The 27,739-nt window shown below is 50.0% G+C and overlaps 1 protein-coding gene across 15 annotated transcripts; it reads right to left on the reverse strand.

Moving 5' to 3' along the window:
- On the reverse strand, window positions 1-27,707 carry Relb (RELB proto-oncogene, NF-kB subunit). 15 transcript variants are annotated; one of them, XM_087635038.1, is made up of 11 exons: window positions 27,459-27,707; window positions 26,354-26,389; window positions 16,227-16,555; window positions 14,082-14,239; window positions 12,685-12,776; window positions 11,515-11,646; window positions 9,480-9,584; window positions 8,004-8,219; window positions 7,265-7,333; window positions 7,071-7,148; window positions 1-719 (listed from the first exon to the last, which is right to left on the reverse strand). In XM_087635038.1, exons 1-11 carry the CDS (start codon window positions 27,508-27,510, stop codon window positions 331-333), a joined length of 1,656 nt encoding a protein of 551 aa, XP_087491164.1. In that variant the 5' UTR covers window positions 27,511-27,707; the 3' UTR covers window positions 1-330.
- Between the last annotated feature and the right edge of the window lie 32 nt (window positions 27,708-27,739).

A 27,739-nucleotide genomic window follows, 5' to 3' on the forward strand; every position in this document is an offset into this window, starting at 1 on the left:
TCAAAAAACTAATTTTTATTGGGAAAACTGAACAAACAACCTACCCCCTTCTTCAGGATTGGGGAAGAAGACTGGGGATCTGCTCCCTATCCCCTATGTACAATCTTGAGATTCTGTCCTGAGAAGGGGTCCACCTGCAGGAGCCCCTTTTCCTCTCCGGACTCCGCATTCTGTTTAATGGGCTCAAAGAGAACAGGCGCTCACCCCATCTCAACAGCACTGCAGACGTCCGACTCAGGATGAGGAAGCTGGAAGACTGATCAAGGTTGGCTTCGGGGATGGAGTGCTGGACCACAAGCCTCACCCACTGCCTCCTGGTCAACTCAGAGGCTACGTGGCTTCAGGCCCTGGGGACAGGAGGCCACCCCCGAAGGCTGCCTCTCGGTACTGGTTAGGGAACATGTTGCTGCCCACAAGGCTAGCAGTACCAACATCCCCAGGGCCCGGAGCTGCAAAAGAGTCCAGCGACAGGGGCTCTGGGCCAGGAGACTCCACGACCGTGGCCCCTGCACCCCCATTACCCACCACAGCACTGGCAAGTGGTGGTGCTGGGGGCAGCAGGTCCAACATAGTGAAGAGCGTTGGGGCAGAGGGATCGTAGGCAAAGCCATCATCCAGGAGGTCAGGGCCGCCAGGAGGCTCCAACCCAGGAAGGGATATGGTACCAGGGAAGAAATCAGTGTCTGCTGGCTGCAGAGCCGATGGCGGCAGGAACAAGCCTGATGAGGAGAGAAGAATGGCAGGCTTTACCTCTGGCCAGACAGTAACTAACTTGGACTCCATCTTGGGCCTTTAACCCTAAGCAGAGTAGAAAGGAAGTACTACCACTCTCCTCATTTTTAGCGTGTATGGATATGTGTGTGAGTGTGTACATGATGTATGTGAGTGGACATACCTGCCACCATAGTGCATGGGAGGAGGTCAGAGTTCAACTTTGTGGAGTCACTTCATTCCCGCCACCTTTACATGGAGACAGAACTCAGGTCCAAGCTCCATGGTGGTAGTGGGGGGTAGCGGGGGAACAACAACTGTCCCTACTGAACCAGCACACCAGACCACATTTTTTAATGTGCATGAGTGTCTGCCTTTGTGTATAATAATGTATATATGTATGTACAACACATGTGAGTTTCCCAAGACCCTGTCTTTAAGGTTGGGAGGGCTGGAGGGATGGCTCAGTGGTTAGGAACACTTCCTCCTCCGGCAAAGGCCCAGAGTTGGGTTCCCAGCCCCCACTTCCAGCAGTTCAAATCTATCTGTAACTCAAGATCCAGAGGGATCTGATGCCCTCTTCTGGCCGCCACGGGCAATTGCATATCTGTGGCATACACTCACACAGACAAAGATGGAAGTGAAAATAAAGGCGGGGTCTCAGGCCATCCAGACCTCTCATTGGTTAAAGGTGCTTCCTGACATCCCTGATGACTGATGCCAGGTCAGACCCGGAACCCCCATGGTGAAAGAAGAAAACTGACTCATGTAAGTTGTTTTCTGATCTCCACATGCAACCAGCATGTATGCACCCACACGCATGCAAAATAAATAAATAAATGTTGTTTTTATAAAACTTAAAAACAAGACGCGGTCTCTTACAAACCAGGCCGAACTCAAATATGCTAAATAGCCTATAGTGATTTGAACTCCAGATTCTCCTGCATCCACCTCCTAAGTGCTACCACATCTGATTTATTTATGTGGTGGTGCTGCAGATCAAACCGAGGCTTTGCACATGTCCCCCAGCTGCACCGCTCCTTTAAAAAGCAAACCGAGGCAGAAAGAGCAAGCCAGCCTCAGCTGTCTATTCCCAGAACCCGAGCAGAAGCCAGGCTCCAGCAGGGAGCAGGGCTATGGACATAGCTGCGGGCGACTGGGTAATGGGGGCCAGGGAGAGAGAGCATCAGAGAAAGAGAGACTGAGACTCCCTTGCAGCCACTGTGGAACTCACAATTCTTCTATCTCAGTCTCCCAATTGCTGGTATGAACGCCATACCAGCCCTCTCTTCTTGTTAATGGCATCCATCTGAAAGGGACTGAGGAACTACAGAGATCAGCTTGGCCTAGGGGCGTGACAACAGGGAACTGCGTTGATTGGTTGATTGTTAATTGACACAGGAAGACCCGTCACGCTGTGAGAGGCAACATTGCCTTGGTAGGTGGTCTCGGGCTGGGAAAATAAAGCTCAATCCTGAATCCCCTTCCTACCCACCCCCCACATACATATCAGATGTACATCTCCGTCTTCACGTGGGTCCCTAACGCCTGGAGCAGGGGCTGTCCCAAAAGCTGCTGCCTGTCTGGAATACGTTTTCCCCTAGCTGGGGTACCTTGTCTGGTCTCAGTGGGAGAGGATGTGCTTAGCCTGCAGAGACTTGATGTGCCAGGGTGGGGCATAGCCAGGTAGAGCCTCCGCCCTCTCAAAGAAGAAGGAGAAGGAGTAGGGAGCGTGAGAGGGGGCACCCGGACAAGAAACAGGAACAGAGATCCAGATGTAAAGTGAATAAATAAAAATAAATTAAAAAAAAAAAAGCTACCTGAGCACGGGTCTGGCAGGGAACAAGCCAGCCATGGCGTTCCTCCATGGTCTCTACTTCAAGTTCCTGCCTCGACTTCCCTCAGTGATGGTCTGTGACCCAGAGCTGAGATAAACACCTTCCTCCTCCCCTACAGAGCTGTAACTTGATTCTGGTGTTTCTCACAGCAGCAAAATGAAACTAGACTGTCTCTGGTGTTGTGCCAACAGAACCATGGGGTGCCATGGCAGCTGCCTTTGACCAGGGAATCTACTCAGTGAGAAGGGCACCAGACCCTTCCTGGAGCAGTTACCTCTCCCGTTTCGGTAAAAGGTGAAACAATGTTCCAGCCTCCTGTTTGGAACCTGATGTGAATGCAAATAAACATGGAATGACCTTAGCCAGGACTGGTCTGGTGGCCCTCATGTTTTTTTTTTTTTTGTTGTTGTTGTTTTTTTTGTTTTTTTTTCTTTTTTTCCGGAGCTGGGGACCGAACCCACAGCCTTGCGCTTGCTAGGCAAGTGCTCTACCGCTGAGCTAAATCCCCAACCCCATGGTGGCCCTCATCTTTAACCCTAGCAGAAGCTGGAGGATCTCTGAGTTTAAGATCAGCCTGGGCTGCCTAAGAGTCTGCATGAGGGGTTGGGGATTTAGCTCAGTGGTAGAGTGCTTGCCTAGGAAGCGCAAGGCCCTGGGTTCAGTCCCCAGCTCTGAAAAAAAGAACCAAAAAAAAAAAAAAAAAGAGTCTGCATGAGATAAAAACCACATACTCCGGATTCCTCCGCTATTTTCCAAGGTTGTTTTCTAATTACCACAATGTAGGCTTCAAGTGACTCTGGCCTCAGGAATGAGGGCGGGGCCACAAGACTTGGGGGACACATGATGGCAGCTGGAGGAGGAGCCAAGCGTTGCTAGGGAGAAAGTCATGCAATAGATACCGGCTGCAGGAAAACCAGAGAGGGCAAACAAATAGCAAACCCCCCCTGGCAGCAACCCCCTGGCTCTGGTGACTGGAGACTGGCTGGGACTTGGGTGCTCTGGGCAAGCTGAGGGTAGTAGGGAAAAATTCTGTTCTTCCATTTTTTTTTCTCTCTCTCTGTGTGTGTGTGTGTGTGTGTGTGTGTGTGTGTGTGTGTGTGTGTGTGTGTGTGTGGTCAGAACTGGCCAGCAGGTGGCTGTGCTGGGAAAGGCTCTGGAGATGGATGAGCTGAGCCCCATCCTTGTGTCCTTGTGCCCACTGCTGTCAGTCACACAAATCCCTGCTCCTCCACACAGATGTCTGCATGTCCAGTTTTTCGCCCCACTGCAGATCCCCGACCCTGTGACCTCAGACTCGGCTTGTCACCTCTCTGAACCCCTGGTTTTTTAAATCTTCGAAAAGCGAGGCACCACGTTATGAAGATGTGCGAACTTAGGAATAAACAGGAAGCCGGCTTAGGGGGTCTGTCACTGGGTGTCTGTAAAAAGGGACTCACTTGGGTCTAGGGCTATAGCTCAGTGGGAGAGTGCTTGCCCAACATGCAAGAGGCCCTGGGCCCAGTTCCCAGGACCATATGAACCCAGAGTGACAGGACGAACCTATGGCGGAAGCGCTTGAGAGGCACAGGAAGAGAGACCACAAGTTCAATGCCAGTTCTCCACTGTCAGCCTGGTGAGTGAGAGACCTTTAAAATGAGACTGAAGAACTGGCTCGGCCCTAGTGGCTCAGACCTGAAATGCCAGCACTTGGGAGGCTGAGCCAGGATTCCATGAGCTCCAAGCCAACCTGTGCCGGACTGACAGACTGGCTGAAAATTACAACAAAATTGAGGGCCAGGTGTGACGGTGCCCACTTTTAACCCCAGCACCTGAGAGGCAGAGGCAGGAGGATCTCTGTGAGTTCCAGGCCAGACAGGGATGCAAAGTAAGACCCTGCCTCACACAAACCACTGGGCTGACAGACGGGTCCGTGGACAATACTTCCTGAGTGAGCAAAGCTGACTCCCAGATTCACAGTGTAAGGAGAGAGGGTGGGAGGCCGGGGGAAGGGAGGGCGGTGTTGGGGGACCAGTTCCTCACAGTTGTCCTCTGACCTCTACGTGGGCACTTACACACTCACACACAGATGACAATAAACTTAATTTAGTTAAGAAAAATTTAAACTACTTTTGCTGGATGTGGTGAGGCAGCCTGTAATCCCAGTATTTGAGAGTCTGAGGCCCCAGTATTTGAGGTCCTGTTTTAAAATTATATTCAAGGGCTGGAGAGATGGTTTAGAGGTCCTGAGTTCAAATCCCATCAACCATATGGTGGCTCACAACCATCTGTAATGGGATCCGATGCCCTCTTCTGGTGTGTCTGAAGACAGCTACAATGTATTCATATATAGTAAATTAATTAATCATTAAAAAAATTATAGGTTGGGGATTTAGCTCAGTGGTAGAGCGCTTGCCTAGGAAGCGCAAGGCCCTGGGTTCGGTCCCCAGCTCCGAAAAAAAGAACCAAAAAAAAATTATATTCACTATGTGCATAAGTATTTTGTCTGTTCATCAGGTGCACGCAGTGTCCATGGAGGCCAGACGAGGGCAATGGGTTACCTGGAGCTGGACTTAGAAATGGTTGTGAGCTGCCAAGTGGGTGCTGGGACTCGAACCCTGATCCTCCACATGGGCAGTCAGTGGAGCCACCTATCTCTCCAGCCCCCACCCAAGCTTGCTTTCATTTATGGAGATAGTTTCTGAAACAAGAAACAACAAATAAAATAAAAAGTTCAACCCACAGCACACTGTGTTCTTGGACCGGCTCCCACACAGGTACCAACCAGGCCTGACCCTGCTTAGCTTCCCTGACGAGATCAGACACATCCATATGGTATAGTCAGAGATTGCATCTGTTTTTGTTTTAAGATGGGATTTCGTTTAGCACACGTGAGCCTTGACTTCATATATTTTTTTTTCTTTTTTCTTTTTTTCGGAGCTGGGGACCGAACCCAGGGCCTTGTGCTCGCTAGGCAAGCGCTCTACCACTGAGCTAAATCCCCAACCCCTGACTTCATATATTATAGCTAAGATGACCCTGCACTTCTGACCTGCCTGCCTTGACTTCTGAAGAGCTGAGTGAGTGCCACCACATCCAACCTGTGTGGTGCTGGGGACAAACGCAGGGCTCTGGGCAGCCCAGGTGACTGCTAGCTGCCATGTGAGCCACAGCCCGGCCCGGAGTGAACGACGATGTGCAAGGCAGGTCGCTAAAGGCCCTCCCGGGGCTGGTGAGGTAGTTTGACAGGTAAAATACTGCTGTGAATGCCTCATGCCCTGAGTTCAACCCATGGAATACTTTCATAGTGAGGGAATGAAAGAATAGAAAAAGTTGGATCTCTGTGTTTTGCTGATTATTATTACTATTATTATTATTACTAGTAATTATCATTTTGAAACAGGCTCTCAGTGTGTGGTCAGCCCTGGCTGGCCTTGAACTCACAAAGATGCACCTGCCTCTGCCTCATGGGTGCTAGGGTTAAAGGTGCTCAGTTGGTTTTTGGCCTCCATACAAGTCATACACATATCAGACACACGTGATAAATAAAATAATAAAATAAACTTGAAAGGTATTTTTAAAAAGATTTTCTAAGGAGCCCTGAGGCTCAGGGATGTGGAACAACCCAGCAACTGTGTCCCTGCAGAGAACACGAGCGTCCCCTACTCTGACTCCAAAGCCTTCTGACTACTCCTCTGTGGGAAGGTATGTCTGACACAAGGTCTCTCACAGAGCCCCCAGTGTGTCTTGGAACTTTATGTAGACTGTGTTGGCCTCCAACTCCTGGTAATTCCCCTGCCTCAGCCTCCTGAATGCTGGGATCATAGATGTGAGCCACTGCCAGACTTCTTGACCCCTTATTCTTTTTTTTTTTTTCTTTTTTTCGGAGCTGGGGACCGAACCTAGGGCCTTGCGGTTGCTAGGCAAGCGCTCTACCACTGAGCTAAATCCCCAACCCTTGACCCCTTATTCTTTGTACTCCATGTTGCTAGATAAGTGGTCAGCTACTGACCTTGGGCAAGCATTCAGAGGATGTAAAGAAATCAGAAAAGGGTTCAGGATGGCTCAGGGGGTGAGAGCACTGGCTGCTCTTGCCAAGGACACGGGTTCCATTTCCAGCAACCCCATGGCAGAATCTGACACCCTCTTCTGGCATCTGTAAGCACCAAGCATGCATATAACGTGCAAGCAAAATACCCAAACATAGAAAATAAAATATTCTTTTTAAATTATGGGGGGAAAAAAGAAGCCAGAAGGGGCTGCAGGGGTTGCTCAGTGATTAGAAGCACGTACTACTCTTCCAGAGGTCCTGAGTTCAATTCCCAGCAACCACATGGTGGCTCACAGCCATCTGTAATGGGATCTGATGCCCTCTTCTGGTGTGTCGGAAGACAGTGACAATATATATCTATATATCTATATCTATATATATCTATATCTATATATATATATATCTTTAAAAAAAAGAAAAGAAGCCAGAAAAACAGGGTCAGGGGCTTCCTGTTAGCATACACAGAAAGGAGGGGCTACAGACACCACACTCACCGGAGCTGTGGCCAGGCAGGAAGTGGTCCAAGAACACTGGTTTCTTTTTCCGTCGCTTGCTTTCAATTCCATGTGGATCTGAGGGGGAGGTGAAGATGAGGGTTCCATATCCCAACAACCACCCACCCCAAGCAGGTCACTCGTACCCTCCCAGGGACCTAGCGATGGGTGTAGGCAGGGGTAAAGGGACACACCAGAGCTGCTCAGCTCTCCAAGGACATCAGGCAGTCCCCGCTTTCGCTTCTTGTCCACACCATAGCTGTCTGTTCAGGAGAGCAGAGGTATCCAAACGTCATACATCAGTTAAACACAGAGGTCGCTATGACAGTCAGTCACAGAAGTCACTATGACAGTCACAGAAGTCACTATGACAGTTGGTCACAAGGGTCGCTATAAAAAGGAAAGGCTCTTCACTAACTTATGTAAGTAGATTTCTATATCCTAATAGGATAAAAGCCCAATGCGGTTCTCTCTGGATCCTACCTCAGGACCTTGGCCCTGGCTAATCACATGGCTTTCCTCCTGTCTCTCTCCTCCTCCCTGTGACCACCTCTATAGCATGTGTGGAGCCCAAATGCCAATCTTGGTGCTCACTCCTCATTTGTCATCTAACTTCCTCTTTTGTTATGTTCTTTTGTTTTAAGATAGTTTCTTAGTGGCCTGTGGTTTGCTGTCTAGCCTGGGACTTGCTGGTCAGACTAGGCTGGCCAGAGAGTCTCAGGAGTCCAGCTGATTCCGTCTTCCCAGTGCCAGGGACATGCGCCTCCCTGGCTGGCTTTCTGCAGGGGTGCTGGGAATTGAACTCAGGTCCTCATCCTTGCAGGGCAAGCCCTACACTGACTGAGCTACTGCCCCTGGGCCTGCTTTCTTTCTGCTTCTCATATCTCCCCAAAGACCTGGTCTCGGGGTGGGGGTCGCTGCGTGAGTGGTTACCATGGTCCCGAGGCAAGTACGTGAAGGGCAGCGGCTCGCTGCAGACCCCGTCTGTGAGCCGCTGCAAGAACACGTTGACCGTCACGGGCTCTGAGATCTCCAGGTCCTCGTATGGTGGCGTTTTGAACACAATGGCGATCTGCCTGTGCACGTCAGCTTGAGAAAAGTCAGCACGACCTTCCCAGGAAGCTGTGCTGAACACCACGGATATGTCCTCTGGTAGGGTGGATTGGGGGGAGAATACAGCTAAGCCAAGGGCATGAGACAGTCCACGGGGTCCCTACTCACTCATTCTACCCTAATCAAACCAGTATTACAAATGATAAAAGGGGGCTGGAGAGAGGGCTCAGCGGTTAAGAGCACTGACTGCTCTTCCAGAGGTCCTGAGTTCAATTCCCAGCAACCACATGGTGGCTCACAACCATCTGTAATGGGATATGATGCTCTCTTCTGGTGTGTCTGAGGACAGCTAAAGTATACTCATATATAATAAATAAAAATCTTTAAAAAAAATTAAAAAAAAAGGATCTGATGCCCTCTTCTGGTGTGTCTGAAGGCAGCTACAGTGTACTTACATATAATAAATAAATCTTTAAAAAAAAACAAAAGCAAAAAACAAAACAAAACAAAAAAACAACAAATGATAAAAGGACCCAGGGAGGCCCAGCATAGTGGTGCACCCCCTTAATGCCAGCACTCAGAGGGTAGAGGCTGGACATTCTTGAAAATTTTAAGACAGCCTGATCTACATAATGAGTTTCAGGCCAGCCAGGAAATCACAGTGAGCCCCTGTCTAAAACATACAAAAACAAACAAACAAACCCAATTACCTAGCTTCTCTACACCAAAGAGAGTAACACAGGCATGGTGACAAAGACATGCAATCCCACTACAGGAGCTGAGCAAATTAGCAAAACTCCTGCCTCCTGCCAGTAATCAGCAGAGACTGAGGCTGGAGAATTGTGAATTCTAAGTAAAACCTGGAAGACTAAAAATTTGATGTAAAAGGCCTAGGGATATAGTTCAGTGGTACAGAGTTTGTATAAAATCCTCCAGGGAGAGCCCGGGACTTGGATCAGGGTAGAGCCCTGCCTAGAATCCCCCAGGGAGAGGCTGGGGGCGTGGCTCGGTGGTAGAGCCCCTGCCTAGAATCCCCCAGGGAGAGGCTGGGGGCGTGGCTCAGTGGTGGTACAGCCCCTCCCTGGGGAATTCTTGGCAGGTTCTCTCCCGATAGCCACGCCCCCGGCCTCATAATGCACCTGTGCAGTTGCATCCCAGCACCGCAGCATCCTGAAAGAGCGCTGCACAGACCTGGTTGGCTCCAAGGCTTCCATACTTGGCAGACCTGAGCGGGCTCATAAACCCCTCGCCTGCATCTGTGTGCCCTGCAGCTGGGCTCTGACTGTATCCAGAGCGCTGCCCTGTCTAACCAGCACCGCCTTCCCCTCTGTCCATACAAGACTATGGACCCCTCACCTTTTTGCACCTTGTCACATAGCAAGTACAGCTCCTCACCACCTGTGCATGGCCCGCTCTCCTTGTTGATTCGGCAAATCCGCAGCTCAGAGGTGTTGGTGGACTCTAAAAAGAAGAGTGGAAGGAAAGGCAACAATTGAGCCATCACAAGGTACTTGCTGACAGGTGGGCGAAACACCCCATCCAGGTGGAACGCAGGATGCTTAGGCAGGAGGGTACGACAGACAGTAGCCAGAACTCTACTCTGAAGTCCGCTTAGTGTGGCATGATGAGGGTGACACAAGACCCCTAGATCAGCGCTTACAACCTGCAGTACTGTTTTGTTTGTTTCCCAAAGTGGAAGTTTTGGAACACAGGATCGTATACTGGTTAGGTAAGAATTCTACCACTGAGCCACGCCCCCAGCCCCTCACTGGGGGATTCTAGGCAGGGGCTCTACCACTGAGCCACGCCCCCAGCCCCTCACTGGGGGATTCTAGGCAGGGGCTCTACCACTGAGCCACGCCCTAGCCCTCATTTTGTATTCACTGGATTAATATTGATCAGCTGCCCAAACTGGCCTTGGATTTACCATCCTCCTGCCTGATCCTCCCATGTGGTTGGAACTACAAACATGTGTCACCATGTGTGTCAGCAACCTGACCTGATGTTCTTATAGTACACCATCACCTGATCCACAGTCCTTGTCCTTTTGGTAACAGCTCTCAAAACTAGGGACCACTCCTTATCAGCCATGATAAGTCCTCCCTTAGGTCAGCGATAATCTTAAAGGCTAGACTGAGTCAGAGCATTCCCTCCCCATGGCCACTGCTGATTAGTTAGAGGTTGTGCAGAGGCTATGAGCAAAACCTGCATATTGTCAGCTATGGTAATGTCTGCTTGCAACTGCACCACTGAAGAGGTGGTGGCAGGAGGATTGCTAATTTGCTCAGATATGTATCGGGATCTTGTCTTAATTAATTAATTAATTAATAATACAGGCTGGGGTGGGGATGTAGCTCAAGTGCTTCACTGATATGCACCAGAGCCTGGGTTCAATCCTTAGCCCCAGGAAATGGGTTATGGTAATCCATGCTGGTCCTCTCAGCTCTTAGGAAGGAGGAGGCAGCATAACAGGGAGCCCACCAGGCTCCAGCGCAGAGTTCCCAAGCAGTGGTCATACCGGGGTCCCAACTAAAATCAGTGGACTACAAAATAAAACGCAAAGCCGTGAATGTGGAAGGGCCCCATGGGAAAGGGAGAAGACGGTGAAATCAGTGAAGAATCATAATGCACTAGATGTGTGTGTGTGTGTGTGTGTGTGTGTGTGTGTGTGTGCGCGCGTGTGTGTGCGCGTGTGTACACATCTGTCACGGAACAGAGTCCATCAGTGAAAAGCTCCAGACAAAAAGAGAGATGCGGGCTGGAGAGATGGCTCAGCGGTTAAGAGCACTGACTGTGGGGTTGGGGATGTAGCTCAGTGGTAGAGCGCTTGCCTAGCAAACGCAAGGCCCTGGGTTCGGTCCCCAGCTCCGAAAAAAAGAAAAAGAAAAAAAAAAAAAAAAGAGCACTGACTGTTCTTCCAGAGGTTCTGAGTTCAAATCCCAGCAACCACATGGTGGCTCACAACCATCTGTAATGAGATCTGATGCCCTCTTCTGGTGTGTCTGAAGACAGCTACAGTGTACTTATATATAATAAATAAACAAATCTTTAAAAAACAAAAAACAAAAAGAGAGATGCATACAGAAACAGACAAGGCACGGACTGTAGAAGCCTATGGGATGGCACTGCCCATCCCGAGCTTTGGATGTGAACGTGATGTCTGGGGCTATGGCACTCACCATGTGCCCAGGAGGGAAAAAGAGAACGGACGTGGAGACCCAGCTCCCCTGAGACTGTGAGCACCAAGCCTCTGTGTAAATGTATCAGGCAAGAAGGAAACAGAAAACAATCAAAACCCACAATGATGCCCTGCTCATCCATGCCACTGTCCCGGATACATTCCCATGCCTGTGACAACTCCCTCCTGGTGAACATGGTACCCGTGACTTACTCTTGTCGTAGACAGGCTCAGAGAGAATGGGGTCCATGCGGTGCAAATGTCCCTGCTGGTCGCGATAGGAGGCCTGGAAGCAGATCCTGACAACATTCATGTCGACCTCCTGATGGTTCTTCAGGGAGCCAGCTTGGAGAGAGCAAAGGGAGGCCTCGGTCAGCTGAGCTGCTGCAGGCACAGTGATAAAGGGGAGGGCGCTAAGGCGGGGTGATGGATGCTTGTCCCAGCACTGGGGAGATGGAGGCAAGAAGAGTCAGTGTTCGAGGTTATCCTCAGCTACATGGTAAGTTCAAGGACAGCCTGGCCTACCTTGAGGCCTCGTCTTGAAAATCAAAATGGGAAATCGAATAAAGGGGCAAGTGAAATGGCTCAGCCGTGAAAGGCGCTTGCTGCGAAGCCTGAGAGCTGATTTCATTTGCTGGAGCCCACCAGGGAAAAGCTGACTCCCCCAGGACACCCCTGGAACTCCATAGGCGTGCCCACACCGTGGAAAACAGACATGTAGCCACACAAAAGAAATACGTGTAATAGTTTTTAATTTCCTTTTTTTTTTTAAAAAGAAAAAAGTGGCTGGAGAGATGGCTCAGCGGTTAAGAGCACTGACTGCTCTTCCAGAGGTCCTGAGTTCAATTCCCAGCAACCACATGGTGGCTCACAACCATCTGTAATGGGATCTGATGCCCTCTTCTGGTTTCTGAAGACAGCTATAGTGTACTCAAATACATAAGATAGATAAATAAATAAAGTTGAGAAGTGGTGACGCACGCCTTTAAGCCCAATGCTCAACAGGCAGAGGCAGGTGGATCTCTGAATTTGAGGCCAGCCTGGTCTAGAGAATGTGTTCCAGGACAACCAGGGTTATATAGAGAAACCCTGTCTTGAACAACCAAAAAACAACAACAATAAAAAAACAAAAACAAAAACAAAGAAGACCCAAAACCAAACCAAAACACCCCCCCCCAAAAAAAAGAAAACCAACCAACCAACTGGAACAAAAACCAGCTAAGGGGGCTGGGGATTTAGCTCAGTGGTAGAGCGCTTACCTAGAAAGCGCAAGGCCCTGGGTTCGGTCCCCAGCTCTGAAAAAAAAAAAAAAAAAAAGAACCAAAAAAAAAAAAAAAAACCAGCTAAAGGGACAGTGGCTAGGGAGACAAGTGGGGCACCTACCATTGTAGGGGTCAATTCCCAGCTGGATCTTACGCTCAATGGCAGCTTCGATTTCCTTCTTCCTAACACACTGGATGCCCAAGTTGTTAAAGCTGAGTGGGAGACAGAGAGGTGGTGAGGGGTGGCATCCAGTGGACAGGACAGGCAGCTGCACAGATGCTGTAGGCACAAGGCAAGGAGGAGCATGGGAAAAGCCTGGGACACTAAGCTCTCACAGGCCACCAGGAGGCACACTGTCCTAGCACCTGCCTTACTCTTTCCTGTAGGAAGGCTAGCCTGGTTCCTTTACATAGTAACAAAGGTGCAAAGAAAGCCTGGATTCTCTGCACTGGGGAAGCTGGATCCTGAATTTGGGGCTAGCCTATGGGCCTAGAAAAACACTCCCTCTAAACTAAGTAGAAGATTAAATGGAGCCAGGCCTTTAATCCCAGCACTCGGGAGGAAGAGGCAGGCGAATCACTGTGAGTTCAAGAGCAGCCTGGTCTACATATCGAGTCCAGGAGAGACAGGGCTATTACATAGAAAAATGCTGTCTTAAAAACAAACAATAAATAAATACTCAATAAATGGCTGCGGTTGTACTCTTAGCGCTCAGGAGGTAGAGGCAAGAGGATCATCAATTCAAAGTCAGTGGGCAGGGCGCCCTTTAATCCCAGCACTGCAAGGCAGAGGCAGGCAGATGTTCTCTGTTCAAGTTTCAGGCCAGCCAGGGCTACAGTGTGAGACTGTCAAAAGAAAAAAAAGTGAAGGTCATCCTCAGCCACGATAGTGAATTTTGAGGCTAGCCTGGCCTATGTGAGTCCTTGTCTCAGAAACAAAAGCTAGGGTCAATTAGATGGCTCAGCAGGGAAAAGTCTTTGTCAGAAGTGTAAACTACCCCAGGTCAACCCAGGGAAGCCACACAGTGGAAGGAGAGAACCGAGTCCCATACATTGTCCTCTGACACGGGCAACTCCGCTAAGTTGGGTCTGGAGTCCACGGGCAGCTCTGATGTTAACAGTACATCTGTGCTCCCTTCCCTCTCTGACCCTCTATCTCCTCTACAGAATGCAGATAAGTAGGATGGGTGTGGGCTGGGCTGGTGGCACTTGCCTATAAAGACTGAGGCAGAAGGGGCTCAAATTCCAAGTTAGTTTTGACTACATGGCAAGACACTGTCTCAAAAAGCAAAATGAAAAGCAAATATGGAACGGATGTGAACGTGGATGGTGGGTGTTCAGTGTGGTGCACGCTATAGCATTGTCCACGCCTAACTTTCCCCGTCCATCCAAGATGAGCAATAGGGAGGCTCTGGCCAAGATGCCGATGACCTGGGCTTTTCCAGGTGCTGATGTTCACCTTTGGAATCTCTATGAGCAGAGGTGAGAAGCTGGGGGTCAGAGGTCAGGGTCTGGTACCTGTGCCGGGGGCTGACGTGAGGCCGCAGCCGCACCCTGCAGACGCCGTCCGTGCAGTCTTTCCCCACAAGGCTGTGTGGGTGTACCCGGTGTGGCCAGTCCTTCCACACCAGGCACGCCGTCACCTCCACCTCCCGCAGCCCGCCACAGTCTCGAAGCTGTAGGAAGACATGGGCTTGTTGGGAATTTGGTGGACCCCTGTCCCCATCCAGGCTCCCTGGGGCTCCCTTGTCGCTAACCCCACCTCTTCTCCCTAGAAAACCAGGGCAAGAAAACCAGGGAAAGGCACTGCTTACAATCTCTAACCTACGAAAAGCTGGAAACATGTCAACAGTGGCCAAGTAGCCTTGCAACAACGTGCCCTCCCTTCCTCCTCCCTTCCTGTGTCTCTTCCTTCCTACCCACACCTGTTCTGTTGGATTTTTCTCTTAACACAGTTTTGAAACAGGATCTCATGTCTCCTCTTATCTGCTATGTAGCCAGGCTGGCCTTGAACTCCCGACTTTTCTGGCTTAGCCTTCCAAACGCTACATTACAGGTGTGAGCCACCCATTCTTCCTTGGATTTTTGAGATACGCCTCATGTAGCCCAAGATCGTCTAGAACTCACTATGTAGCTGGTGGGTGAACTTGAGCCTCTGATCCCCCTGTCTCCACCTCCAGAGTGTTGGAAGGCCTGCACCGGTACATCAGACACATAAAACATGTACTTTTTGGCCTAAAGAGATGGCTCAGTGGTTAAGAGCACTGACTGCTCTTCCAGAGGTCCTGAGTTCAATTCCCAGCAACCACATGGTGACTCACAACCATCTGTTATGAGATCCGATGCCCTCTTCTGGTGTCTGAAGACATCAACAGTGTGTGTATATATATATTTTTTTCACATTTTTTTGAAATGTACTTTTTTTTTTCGAGACAGGGTCTCACTATGTAGACCAGTCTGGCTTCAAACTCATAGAGAACTGGCTGCCTTTGCCTCCTACATGCTTGGATGAAAGGCCTGTGTCAGCAAGCATGGTAGATGCAGTCCTAAGAGCTGAGCAAACATAACTGAGAGAGAGAGAGAGAGAGAGAGAGAGAGAGAGAGAGAGAGAGAGAGAGAGAGAGAAAGAATATGCTGGACATACAGACAGAGACAGAGAGACAAGGTAGCTGGACAGGATGACATACACCTGTAGTTCCGCCTAAGTTTGGGGGCTGAGACAGAAGGATCTCTTTGTGAATAGCAGTGTTTGGGGTCAGCCTGGGAAACATTTGTAGATTCCGGTTCAAATGTTCAAGCAATCACAACAAAAAACAGGCCTGATAGTGTAAGCCTGTAATTCCAGCTACTCATGAGTTGAGGAATGATAGAAAGTTAAGTGCCAACCTGGGCGACAAGTATGTGACCCAAGATAAAAATTAAAATCAGAACGCTGGGCATGGCTCAGTGGTAGAGTCTCCGCCTAGAATCCCCCAGGGAGGGCTGGGGGTGTGGCTTAGTGGTAGAGCCCCTGCCTAGAATCCCCCAGTGAGGGGCTGGGGGCGTGGCTCAGTGGTAGAGCCCCTGCCTAGAATCCCCCAGTGAGGGGCTGGGGGCGTGGCTCAGTGGTAGAGTACTTCCTTGCCTAACAAAAAAAAACCTACGTTCACTTCCCATTGCTGAAAAAATCCAATAGAAAAGCTGACTTCTTATTCAGTAGCCATAGGTGATGGGGGAGAGAATAACCAGTCCCAGTAGACTGCACTGACTCTCTCCATTTTGCTCTGGATCTGTGTCTGGGCTCTGCTGGCCTGGTCTCTGAAAGCAGCCTAGTCTGTGACATACACTTCACGGTGAAGTTTGAGTCAGTGCTTCCCTCTAGTGGCGAAATGGGAGGTTGAGGGTAACTGGATGGCACGCCTTTGGGATCCAGATGCTAATTTGTCATTGGAACAGCCTCACACGCGATGTCATATAGCTTGTTGTTGTCTTCGTTGTTTTAAAGAAAGGGCCACACTCTGTAATCCAGGATGGCCCCTCTATCCTCCTGCCTCCCAGCCTCTCTGGAAGCGCCGGGGTTTGTAAGTGTGAGCCACCACCCAGGCCCTTTCGAGGTTTGCAGATGGATGCAGCCCGGCGATCCTGTTACCAGGCACCACAAGGGCACAGCAGCACAACACGCACCTCGATGGCGGGCAGAGTCTTGCTGGCTTCAGTGCTGCTCTCCCCGAGGATGCTGCCAGCCGAGCGACCCTCGCACTCGTAGCGGAAGCGCATGCCACGCTGCTTTGGCTGCTCTGTGATGACCAAGTATGGCCGTGGGCATGGGCCGGGTGATACCAGCCTGCCCAGTGTGCAGTTCCAGGGCGGCGTGGCAGGAGGCGGTGGTGCAGCTGGGCCCAGAGTGACGCTGCTCAGTGAGGCCGGCCCGCGGGGCACCAGACGAGGCATCTCACTCAGCTGTGCCCCGTCCAGGCCGAAGCCGTTCTCCTTAATATATTCGTCGATGATTTCTGCGGGACAAACAGAGGAGACCGGTGAGGCTGGGGAGGGACAGGGCTAGGTTCCTTTCCTGCCTTCTCACACTTTCTCTGCTTGGTTTTCCTTTTTGTCCTTTGGTTTTTTTGGTGGTTGTTTTGATTTGTTTTTAGTTTTCCGAGACAAGGCCTCCTTGTGTAGCTGTGGCTGGCCTGGAACCAGGCAAGTCTTGAACACATAAAGATCCACCCTCTGCTGGAATATATACCACACCCTGTAATTCACCCAATTTTTTTTCTTGATTTGGGTTTTTTTGTTTGTTGTTGGTTTTGCTTTTTTGGAGGCACGGTTTCTCTGTGAAGCCCTGTCTCCCAATTCCCATTCTTGGTAAAGCCGGAAACTCACAGAAATCCCCCTGCCTCTGCCTAAGAATGTTGCAATTAAAGGTGTGTACTACTACCCTGGCTCAACCTTGATTTTTCTTAAAGATTTTTTTCTCTTTGTGTGTGTGTGTGTGTGTGTGTGTGTGTGTGTGTGTGTGTGTGTGTGTTGCCTGCATATATGTCTGTGCACCACTTGGAGGGTCCAGTGCCCTCAGAAGCCAGAAGAGGGCATCAGAACCCTTAGAACTGGAGTTACCAGTGGTTGTGAGCTGCCATGTGGATGCTGGGAATCGAACTTTGGTCCCCTGGAAGAGCAGCCAGTCCTCTTAACTACTGAGCTAGCTTTCCAATCCTCTAAAGATCTGTAAAAATTACACGTATGCATTCGTCTATGTAGGGGTGTGTGCCAACGAGTGCCCAGGTGCAGAGGCCTGAAGAGGGTGTCAGATGTCCTGGAGCTGGGCTTGCAGGTGGCTGTGAGTCTCTTAACATGAGTGTTAGAAATCAAACGAGGGTTCTGTGGGAGAACGACTAGCACTCTTAACCACTGAGCCAGCACTCCAGCCCTTCCCTTTGGGTTTTTGAGACAGGGTCTCACCAGGTAGCCAAGGCTGCTCTCCAATACAAGATCCTCTTGCTTCTGCCTCTCTAGTGCTGCGAATACAGACAAGGGCCAGGAGAAACTCCATGTAGCACTTTCACCACTGGGCCTCTACTTAAAAACCATATTCACTTTCCCTGGAAGCTCCTTCAACCACTGTTGCCCCACCCACCACCTATCTCCCAACTGGACTGCGGCAGTTGCCAGTTTGTATTTGTGCATTTCACACAGCCAAAGGGATTTCGTTAGCACCAACCCATCCCTCTTTTGCCTAGAAGACTCCCATGGCTCCTGACTCCTTTACTGCCAACAATGTCCTCACATAAAACTTGCCTCAAATATGGATATGGTTCATTAGTAGAATGAACTCCAGTAAGGAGGTTGGGGGCGTGACTCAGTGGTAGAGCCCCTGCCTAGAATCCCCCAGTGAGGGCTGGGGGTCTGGCTCAGTGGTAGAACAACTGCCTACAATCTTAGTGAGGAGCTAGGGTAAGGATCAGTGGTATAACATTGCTTAGCATGGAGGCATGAATTTGAGCCTTCCCCTGGCCTACACGGCAAGATCCTGTCTCAAATAAACAGAGGGTTGCAGCTCCATTGATAGAGTGCTGGCCCAGCATGCACAGGGATTAAGCTCTGGGTTCCACCTCAGCACTACATCCAATCCCAGCCCCAAGGAGGTAGAGAGATGGCAAGCAGAAATTTAACGTTATCCTCAACTAGATGGTTATTTTAAGGCCAGCCTGGGATACTTTTTTTCTTCTTGATTTTTCAAGTCAAGGTTTTTCTGTGTAGCCCTAGCTATCTGAAACTCACTCTATAGACCAGGCTGGCCTCAAACTCACAGAGATCTGCCTGCCTCTGCCTCCCAAGTGCTGGGATCAAAGGTGTGCACCACTGCCCAACTTCAACCTGGGCTACTTGGAACCCTGTCTCAAAAACAAACAAAACCATCCTTAAAGTCCATTCTCTGAGGAAAAAACAGCTTAACTCTTTCTGTTTCTTTTACCCACCTAGTGTGGTGACCTTTAGGGCCATGAACTTGTTCCTCCTCTCTTCCAGTTCCCAGCTTTCCCTCCTTTCAACCCATAAGGCACCTCATGCTGCTGCCCCCTCTGTGAAAGCCACACCTCTTCACCTTCCTCCCCCTTTCTTCTCTGCCCTTTTATCTCTCCTTTTTCACTTTGTAGCCCAGGCTAGCCTAAAACTCACTATGTAGTTCAGACTGCACTCAAATTCTTTCTGTCTCTCATTTTCTTTTCTTCTTCCTCCTCCTCTTGTTTTTTTTGTTTATGTTTTTGTTTTTGTTTTTGTTTGTTTTGTTGTTTTGAGACAGGGTTTCTCTGTGTAGCCCTAGCTGTCCTGGAACTGGCTCTGTAGGCCAGGCTGGCCTTAAACTCAAAGATCAACCTGCCTCTGCCTCCTGAGTGCTGGGATCAAAGGGGAGCACCATCACCCCCTGGCTCAAATTCTCTTTAATCTTCCCGCCTCCAACTGTGATTGTGGAGACTCAGGCATGGATCTGACCTACCTGCCCCTGCCTGTGGGTGCAGAGGTCCAGGTATGAGATGTGGGCATGCCTGGCTGCACTGTGTCTTCCCAGACACGCCCCTCTGCCAAGTCTCCCCCTAACCCCTCTTTCCCCTGCTCATTCTGTGTTCTCCCTGACCACTCCACAGTCCACACTGCTAGCTCCTCCAGGGTAGTGATTTAGTTTTGTTCAAAGCTGGATTCCTGGTGCCTGGCACTGGGTCCGGCACAAGAAAGACCATTGTCACCCACGAGTGAGCACCGGCCATGGAGAACGGAAGCACAGACACCTGCTGAGTGTGCTGGAGTTTGGGAGCATCCCTTGCTCAAATCCCTGGTACTCCTCGAATCACACCAGAGCCTGCTCCCATCAAACAAGGTGTGTCCCAGCTCTACCAGTGCCAGGACCCTCATCCTCCCAAACACCTGCCTTCTGATACTCACCCAGTTCATCTGTGGAAGGAAGAGAAAAGAAAGGTGAAGGTCAGACACCATCAGACATGAGATCTACACAGACTCCCCCACCCTGTCCCAAGGCAGACTTCCTGAAGCTTCCATCCCCAATCGCCTTCGTCCCTTCTATCCCTTCAGTTCTTAATGTTGGGGACCCAGGAACTCAAGACCCCCCCCACCCAACACCTGCCATCCATTAACAGCCTCAGACCAGGAATGATTAGTGTTGCCAGGAACTCGTGGAACACAGAGAAAGGGGAGCTCTGTGTGAATTTGGGGTGTGGATTTGTGTAGCTGACAGACATGAACGGTTCTTAATAAACTGTGCATACATTCCATCCTGAAAGTCCACCTTGGGCCCGAAGAAACTGATCAAACTGGGGGTGCTGCCCACTCTGCATACTAGCCCAGCTCCCAAAATCTCAGGCCCACCCCTATTTTGCAGAGGGAATGGGGAGGAGAGGGTAGCAACCACGCTACATACCTAGTGAGACCTCATCTCTTCCCCAGTAGAAATCAACAACGACGTAATGGAAACCAACCTCCCCATACAGGACTGGGGGAGCCAGAGGAAGCAAATGGGCCCAGAAGTCACTCAGCAGGGAGGGTCACCCAACTGACTAGAGCGTTCCTGTGAAAGCTATTGGCTGGGGACTGATCACATAGTATCCCAGGCTCTGCCAGGTCCCTCCTCCTCCCCTGCCTCCTGCCCTTCTTTCTCCACACTCCTGGGAGTGGCTCCTGGCAGCCCGAACTTCGCCCCCGAACAAGGCAGTTTTCATGCACCCCTTATCTCATTTATCTGTGAGATCGGTAGATGCCAAGTTCCCTTCCAGTGAGATCAGGAATGCTAAGGCTTTGAGATCGGAGGGGACCTGACAGGACCAACCTCCAAGTATTTTGTTTGGGAAAACCCTTCTTAGATGAACCTGGAGATGCAGAGACAAATTTGAACTTCCAGGTATTGTGGCATGGGACTGTATTCCCAGGACTAAGACAATGAAGCAGGTCTTGAGGCCAGCCTGGGCTACACAATGAGCTTCAGGTCAGCCTAGGCTAAAGGGTGAGAGACCTTGTCAAAACCAGACCAAACCTCAACTCAGGAAATTCTACTTGGGGGTCCTGGGAGCTGGGTGTGAGCCACACCACTGCCATCCTGGCATTCAGGATGCTGTGGATGGAGGGCTGGAGCTCTTCCAGGCCAGCCTGGGTAACTTAGAAAGATACTGAACTCCAACAATCAAACGGAAAATGTGGCTCTCAGGCAAGGTCCAGAAGATCCGCGCTTTCCTGTCATTTGTCTAAGACACACTCAACTTGAGTACGGAAGAGTGGGGACCACGTCTGCCATAGTCTCACTTTACCCCCAGTTCTGCTTATGCCTGGCACATCAGAAGGGAGGAATTTGTCCTTCCACTTGCCCTGCTCCATCAACCTGTCCCCACCCTACTTCTGAATGTCATTGACCCCACGATCTCTTCACAGTCAACACTGCCTTTTATAATCCCACCTTTAATTGTTTATAGAACTGCTTCCTTGTCTGGGTAGGGAGTAGTCCTGTAAGGACAGGGCTGGGACTGACTATCTTGGTTACTGCTATGACCCCAGCAATGACCAGCACTGAGTCTGATGTAGAACTGGTACTCAGTAAATAATAACCGAATGGATGTAATCAGGAGCGACTTGGGAACCTCAGTGCTGTGATTCAGACCACACAAGCCTCAGTTCATACTTGTCCTTAACCAGCATGCGGGTCACCCCCGTGTCCAACACCATCCCCTGCCTTTCTACACCTCTGAAACTCTCATTTCCTATGCCCGCATCAGGGCTTCTGGGGTCCATTCTGAGAGAAGTCTAGGCATAGACAACGACTGAGGCTATACAGCTCTCCCACTAAGATCCAGCTGGCTCTGTCTTCCAAATCTCAGGAAATAATGTTTATGATTGTTTTGTTTTGTTTGAGGTAGGATCTTACTATAAACAGGATCACCTCAAAGTCGAGATCTTCCTGCCTCAGCATACTCAAATATGGGGACTCCAGGTATGGAGGGGTGGGTTTTTTGTTTTTGTTTTGTTTTGTTTTGGTTTGGTTTTTTTTTGATGTAATAAGCAAAGGCGAGGTTTATTACGGAGATCTATTACGGAGATCTCCGGGCCGACACGTATCCCGAGCAGGAGACAGAGGTGTCGACGGAGGGGTGGTTTTGATTCGAAAGTCCTGTTTTCAATTGTTTGAGTTTTTTTAAGATTTATTTATTTTATTTATATGAGCACACTGTAGCTACCTTCAGACACACCAGTAGAGAGCATTGGATTCCGTTTTAGATGGTTGTGAGCCACCATGTGGTTGCTGGGAATTGAACTCAGGACCTCTGGAAGAACAGTCAGTGCTCTTAACCACTGAGCTCCTCTCCAGCCCCCCAATTGGTTCTTGATCTATCAATAAAGATGCCACGAACCAATTACTGGGCAGAAAGAATAGGTGGGACTTCCAGGTCCTGACAGACAAGCTGGAGGCCCCAAGGAGAGGAGAGGGAGAGTTTATCATGCTTGGGAAGGAGAAAAGCCAAGCAGGCATGTGAGACCTCGGGCAGAGCGACTACAGGAGGGCAGTTATAAATGTTGAGCTGGGACAGAGGGTGGCTGAGCAGCTGAAATCGAGTGCAGATTTAGACTGCTGAGCTAGGAATACCCGGAAGGGCACACTTGCTGAGGTAGATCGGGGCACCCGGCAATTGGGCCAATAGAGGCAAGTTAAAAGTGAACAGTTGTGCGGGTCTGTGTTTTTCATCCGCAGAATCAGTATTCTCTGGGCAGGGGCTGGTATCTTGGTCCTTTCCCCGAGTTTAGTCAGGGTAGTAAAAGCTACACAAAACAGATGGCATGGCTCCAAAGGGGAAGGCAAGAATCCACTATTAATTTAAGAATTCTCGGATGGATTACACACACAGTGGTAAAAATCTAGGAAGAGAGGAGAACTGGTTTCTCAGCGAGCAGAGTGCAGGGTGTGGGACAGGGAAATTTAAACAAAGGAACACGGAGCCTCAGCTCTCAGATGCTGGGATTGCCTGCTGTGCAAAGAGACAGTATGGCCACTCTGAGGCAGAGCCAGACAGTAAAAGCTGCCTGCTTCCTACAAGCAGGTAATTAAAGGATAGATTTTTTTAAAAAGTGATTTAATTGTTTTTAAGAATAGAAGGTGTGTGGGGTTGGGGATTTAGCTCAGCGGTAGAGTGCTTGCCTAGCAAGCGCAAGGCCCTGGGTTCGGTCCCCAGCTCCGAAAAAAATAAAGAAAAAAAAAAAAAAAAAGAATAGAAGGTGTGGGGACCTGGAGAGATGGCTCAGTGGTTAAGAGCACTGACTGCTCTTCCAGAGGTCCTGAGTTCAATTCCCAGCAACCACATGGTGGCTCACAACCATCTGTAATGAGATCTGATGCCCTCTTCTGGTGTGTCTGAAGACAGCTACAGTGTACCCACATACATGAAATAAAAAAAAAAAAAAAGAATAGAAGGTGTGATGGTTTGTATATGCTCAGCCCAGGGAGTGGCACTATAAAGCATGTGACCTTGTTGGAGTGGGTGTGTCACTGTGGGTGTGGGCTTTAAGACCCTCACTCTAGCTGCCTGGAAATCAATAAACAAGGCTAGTAGGAGATTCCAACAGGCGTGCTGGCAAGTACATTCAAGCAGGCGAAGAAGTGCAAATCAGAAGAAGTGCAAATCTTCCTTCTTCCAATGTCATTATGCAGGTCTCCGGGAGAAGCTGTGACCCAGATTAAAGGTGTGGATCACCACGCCTGGATCTGGGACTGAAGGGAATACAGATTTTTCCCAAGCCACATGGGGGATTTCTACCTATGGTCCAGAACTGATACAAAGACCTTAAGATGAGAGGCCGAGAGCAAGTTAGTAGATGCAGAAAATATTGAGCTCCAGAGAAGAGAGAAGTTAGGGAGATTGAATGAAAAAATGTTTTAGAGAAGATTTGAAAAAGTCTTGCCAACAATTTCTCGGGATCTTTAAACACGGCCTATTCATGGGATTTCTGGGATTCTTTTTCCTGGTAGGACATAGATAAAGCTGGGACACAGGCTTATACAGTAAGTAGACGTAGATAATAAAACATTGAGACATTCGATCTTAAAAAGTTAGATCAAAGGCAGGGAGGGGGTAGGTCACCTAGCCTATCTCAGACAGTAGAAATTCAGGCCTTGATAATTATATAAAGATCCTGGAAAGAGGTCCATACAGTAAGTAGACAGAAATATTAAGGTCGGGGCAAAAGATGGCAGAAATACTGTCTAATCAGCTGAAATTTGTTCAGATTGCTTTATTTTCTTTGATTTGTTTTATCAAAATGAGTGTGGTTTTGAGTTTGGCAGTGACACTATTAAGAGGTGTGGCCTTACTGGAGTGGGTGTGGCCTTGGAGGAAACGTGTCACTGGGAGTGAGCTTTGAAGTTTCAGATGGTCAAGCCAGGCCCAGTATCACTCTCTCTTGTTGCTGCCTGCTGATCTGGATATAGAAATCTCAGTTACTTCTCCAGCCTTACGTCTACCTTCATGCCACCATGCTTCCTGCAATGACAGCAATGGACTAAATCTCTGAACTGTAAGCCAGCCCCAGTGAAATGTCTTTCTTTGTGAGTTGCTACAGTAAGCTGGGTGGCAGTGCAGTTTATACCCTTACTCAGGGCACTTGGGAGGCAGAAGTGGTCTCTGAGTTTGAGACCAGCCTGATCTATAGAATGAGTTCTAGGACAGCCAAGGTGGGGCAGTTTGAATGCAATTGCCTCCCTAGGTCCATAAGGAGTAGCACTGCTAGATGGTGTGGGCTTACTGGACTAGGTGTGGCCTTGCTGGGGATGGGCTTTAAGTTTGCATAGTCTCGAGCTACACCCAGTGTGGCATCTAGTCTTCCTCTGCTGCCTGCAGATCAAGATGTAGAACTCTCAGCTCCTTCTCCAGCACCAAGTCGGCTTGCATGCTGCTGTGGTTTCTGCCAGGACAATACTGAACAAAACCTCTGAAACCATAATTCACAATTAAAGGTTTTTATGAACGTTGTCATTGTCCTGGTGTCTCTTCACAGCAATAAAAACCCCAAGACAGGGTGGAACTCAGGGCCTTGTACATGCTCAACAAATGTTTTACCACTGGGCTACACCACCAGCCCTTGAGGTTTTTTGTTTATTTAGTTCACTTTGAGACAGTTTCTTTTTTTTCTTTTTTTTTTTTTTTTTTTGGTTCTTTTTTTCGGAGCTGGGGACCGAACCCAGGGCCTTGCGCTTCCTAGGTAAGCGCTCTACCACTGAGCTAAATCCCCAGCCCCTTTGAGACAGTTTCTTATGCTGCCCAGTATGATATTTTGGATGAGAATGGCTCCCATAGACTCATATGTTTGAATACTTAATCTCCAGTTGGTGGAACTATCTGGAAAGTGTTAACAAATGTGGCCTTGTTGGAGGAAGTGTATCACTGGGCATAGACTTTGAGGATTCAGAAGGTCCTACCCTTCCCATTTTCTTCTCACTCTCTCGGCTGCTCTCTGCCTTATGCAGATGCGCTCTCAGCTAGTGCTCCAGCCTATGCCTGCCTGTCTGATGCTAGTCTCCCTACTAAGATGGTCATTGGCTCACCCTCTGAAACTATTTTTTTTTTTTTGGTCTTTTTTTCGGAGCTGGGGACCGAACCCAGGGCCTTGTGCTTCCTAGGCAAGCGCTCTACCACTGAGCTAAATCCCCAGCCCCCCTCTGAAACTATTAAGTCCCAATAAATCCTTTGTCTTGGTCATAGTGTTTTTTTCCCAGCAATAGAAAAACAACGGAGACACTCAGATAGGCCTTGAACATGACATGTAGCGGAGGATGACCTTGAACTCTATCTTCCTGTTTTCACCCCGAGCTACTGGAATCACAGGTGTGAATCAATAGGCCCCATTTTATAGAGTGCTGGTATCAAACCCAGGGCCTAGGTAAACTCTCAACTGAGCTACATCTTCTGTTCGTCTTGTGTGTGGGTTTGTTTTGTGTTTTGATACAGGGTACCACTATAAGCCAGGCTGGCTTCCAACTCATTCAATGGCCTCAAATTTGTGCCCATGCCCCTGCTTCAGCCTCCCCTGTGCTGAGAACATTACAGTACAGTACAGGCATGTACTGCCATTTGGTAATTGTTGTTGTTGTTATTGTTGTTGTGAGACAGCTTTCTCTCTATAGACCTGGCTGTCCTGGAACTCACTCTGTAGACCAGGCTGACTTCACTGAGATCTGCCTGCTTTTGCCTCCTGAGTGCTGCGAATAAAGGTCAAGACCACCCCTGCCTGCTCCCTCTCCCCACTTTAATGAGGCTTCCAGATAATTTGAATGCACATGGTCTGAGAGCTACCACTGTCTAAGTAAAAGCGATTACTGCTTTTGTTATCATGACTATGCCACTAACAGTTACCACTAATCGGAAAACGGTGAACTTGTAAGCATCGACTCATCTAACTTTCTCCATCCCCACAAAGAAAGAAATGGGTATGAAATTCATCATACAGATGGATAAAACTGAGGTAGTTTTAGGGAAATCTCTTGTGGATTCACCCAGTGAGGGGGTGGTAACATCATTTCTGAGATTCAGTTCCAAGGTCCAAGATAATGGATGGTGGGGATCATCTAAAAGGGCTTCTACTTAGGGATCAGCATTTAGAACTATACACCTTTCTGATAGCCTTGGAACTATGGGCAGGCAAGTAAGGACTCACTGACCAGCAGGGAGAGACAAAGGTTGCAAGTGGGTACACTCATTCCCTCTCCACAGGAGCTCCTCCAATCCTATTTCCTACAAGCAGATGGGCAGGGACCGAGGAGGGTTGCTCACCTGTGGTCCTGGACAGCGAAGGGATGTCACTGGAACCTGGGAGACGGAGACCTGGATCAACAAATGCAGGACCAGAGACTCTGACAACCCTGCTCCTTTCTCTGGCTTGGCCCTTTGAACAAAGTCCCTCTTCCTTACCTAGCTCAAGTGAGGCCACCCTTCTCACTCTAACTCTTGACAAAGTTCTGACTTTTCCTTTCTGCCCTTGACCCCGCCAGTCACCACCCAATATCTGCTACTTTCCCCACTAAGGTGAGACTTGGAGGACTCCTGATACTTCAGGAAAACCCCCCGTACCCCCCCCCCGTCTCCTTTCTTCCCTCAGGGCGAAATCCGAGCCCCAATACTTTGTCACTAGAGAACTTTCCTCTCCCCATTTCGCTAAAGGCCCCGCCCCCTTTCAATCCCAGCATCAGGCCCCTCCCTTCGTTTTCTGAACAAGCCCCGCCCCGTCCCTAAACCTGTCACCACGTCCCGTTCCTTCTCCCCCCCACCCCCGGTAAGTCCCGCCCACTCACTGAGCCACACACCTCTTCTTGCTCTTGGAGCCTGACCCCGCCCTTATTTCCTGTCAAGCACAGTCCTGGGTCCGCCTCCTCCAGGTCAGGCTCCGCTCCCCCTTAAATCTTGAAGCTAGGCCCCGCCTCTTTCTTTGCCTTTAGGCCTTGCAGGAGGGTCCCCCTTGTTTGGAGAGCATAAAGCTACTTCCTCGAATTAGGCTCCGCCCCTTACTCCTTAGCGCAGCCTCACCCACTCTGTAAACCAGAAGCCTCCTCTAGAAGTTTGTCCCGCCCCTACGGGCGTCCGGCTCCTCCCCTTCAGAGTTATGCCCCGCCCCTCCCCTCGATCGCCGCCGGGCCCGCCCCCTTCTTTGCCTCAGGCTCAGGCCCCGCCCCCTTCTCACTCTTTAGCGGGACGCCTAGCTTGTATCTCCCCGGCAGGACCCTTCACCATCCTCTACCTTCTGCCTCGTCCCTCACGCAGTGTCCCCGCCACCCTCGTACTCTCCGCACCGAAGCGCGAAACCTGCGGGAATCCGCAGATGACTCCGAGCGCCCCGAACTCCCCCAGACCGGCCCCGCCCCAGAGGTTCCACTTTGCTTACCCAAGGCCCCTAGCTCGGGCGCGGACTCTCTGGCAGCGCGGCGACTCGGCATGGCCCGGCCCGTAGGGACCGACAGCCCAAAGGCAAGCTCAGGGCGAAGCGCGCACGAGGGCAAGCCGGGCAGCCGGACAGCCCAGTCTGTTGGGACGATCACCGGCCGGGGAAGCCGCGCAAGGATAGGGCCGAAGGCCGGGTTGGACGCACGGCGCCCGGGGCTGCGGGGGGCGCCGGGCCGAGCGGGCGGCGGGCGGGGGCGGGGCGGCGGAATTCCCCGGCGCCGC

This window comes from Rattus norvegicus, chromosome 1 (genome assembly GCF_021556685.1).
Source record: "Rattus norvegicus strain SHRSP/BbbUtx chromosome 1, alternate assembly SHRSP_T2T, whole genome shotgun sequence".
NCBI lineage: Eukaryota > Metazoa > Chordata > Mammalia > Rodentia > Muridae > Rattus > Rattus norvegicus.